General features: G+C 53.8%; 1 protein-coding gene across 1 annotated transcript in view; it reads right to left on the bottom strand.

Annotated features, from left to right (window-relative positions):
* LOC103921364 overlaps positions 1-1,692 on the bottom strand; it is a gene marked incomplete at both ends in the record, with an annotated part of 29,303 nt that overhangs the window by 8,106 nt on the left and 19,505 nt on the right. Inside the window, one exon of the mRNA XM_009329311.1 lies at positions 748-848. Coding sequence (XP_009327586.1) covers positions 748-848 — 101 coding nt within the window. The remainder of the gene's footprint in view (positions 1-747; positions 849-1,692) is intronic.

The following is a 1,692-nucleotide window of genomic DNA, read 5'->3' as shown; positions in this document are numbered from 1 at the left end:
AGCCACCGTCCAAGTCACATTTTTCCCCACTTTGTATCGGACGCGGGCAGTGGCCCCGAGAAGCTCGTGGCTGCTGAGCCTTCCCAAAGCGCTGCTCGAGCGGGGAAAAACGGGGGAAATAAAAGGCATCAAGAGCTTCCAAAGGCAGACAAAGACAGGTCTGAAGCCAGGTTCAGGATAGGGATGGACGACGTGGGAAAAACAAGACCCTTGAAGACGCAAGGACTGAAAGGGCATGCTCCGGGGCAAGGGGAACTCGGGATCAGAGCTGGCTAAAATAATTTTTAACCACTTCCTTAATTTTTAACCTCCTCCGCTTACCCACTGGGACCTGAACTCAGGGCCCCAGGCGTTGCGAGGGAGGAGGAAGGCAAGTCGGGACGGGACGTGCAGAAGGGAGCCTGAACTTCACCCTCAGCCCTGAAAAGCCGTCTGAGAGCTGTCCACAATTCCCTCAGCTTTCAGAACAGCTTTTAAAAATACGTATTTAAAATGCCTCAGAGCGGTGTGGCCACCCGGGCTTCAGAGCCGAGCGGTCAACCACTTCCTTTTGGAGCAGCAAACGCTGCGCCAGCAGACCGAAATCAGAGCGTGGGTATGAGGGGAATGGGTACAGCAACACAGTACAGCCCCAAAAAAATAAGTCAGTGCCCCGGAGGAGCTAAGGACTGACTACAAAACCTGCCGCCGGGTTTGTGTTAGCTGCGAAACAGAAACGAGAAGCCAGGAGAGGTCTCGGCCACTTACGTCTTCGTCCAAGCTCGTTTGCTCCAAATCAACAATTTTGAACTGGACCCGCTTGAAAATCTCTTCCAGCGCCTCGCAGGCTTTGTAATCCAGCTTCTCCCCTGGGGAAAGAGCAGAGTAAGGTGAATTTGGGTGCTTCAGCACAAAACACGTACAGCTCGAGAGCCCCAAGCCGCAGGGCAGAGGGCACATGGAAAGGTGACTTTCTCCCCCCTTCAGAGGCAGCCCACCTTTCAAATAACCCGCCTGAAGGGAAATTCAAACCCAATATTGGGCGTTCACGTTAATTTATTCACGCGTGCCTAGCCCAGCAGCGGAAAGCATCACCTCGGATGAGTATTTCTCGTTAACAGGCCATCGCAGGGAGCCCTGAAAGCCACGCCGGGGCTCACCAGCAGCACCACAAGCCGGGAGAGGGATCCGCAGGGAGACTTCGGAAAGGAGGTCTCTCACTCGATCACACGCGGTGAGCTCGGAGGATTTTGGCAATCCACCTAAAGACCAGCGCGGTTGCTCACCCAACGCAGCAGCAATGCTTTTCGCCGCCTAAAACTCACTGAAAACCGGGATTTGCGTCTCCCCGCTGGGCAGACAGCCGTCTTCCCAACGAGCCAGACCCTCGCCAGCTTCAGTTCATCTGGAATTACGTTACGAGCATCTCCACTGACAAACTAACAGGCGGCCGATTACTCCTTTTGCTGCAGAAAAGCACCACGGGGTTGCAATTAAACCCCTGCACGCGCGTTGTAAATACATACGCTGTTTTGCTGCCTCTGCCAAATGAAGTTATTCACGTTTCAATTTAGGGAAGTGCTGGCACAAGCTGCCTCGAGAACATTTCCCAAGACTTTGGACTTTTTATTTACTTATTTATTTGCTTATTTCCTAGGACCAGCCTCGCTGGCCCTGCGCAGCAGCGAGTCTCCGAGGCCCGAGGTGCTGGCC

The sequence above is a fragment of the Pygoscelis adeliae genome, unplaced genomic scaffold, assembly GCF_000699105.1.
Source record: "Pygoscelis adeliae isolate BGI_AS28 unplaced genomic scaffold, ASM69910v1 Scaffold1107, whole genome shotgun sequence".
NCBI classification, from domain to species: Eukaryota; Metazoa; Chordata; class Aves; order Sphenisciformes; family Spheniscidae; genus Pygoscelis; species Pygoscelis adeliae.
The sequence above is the reverse complement of the archived record's forward strand: the minus strand, read 5'-3'. Positions and strand labels throughout refer to the sequence as shown.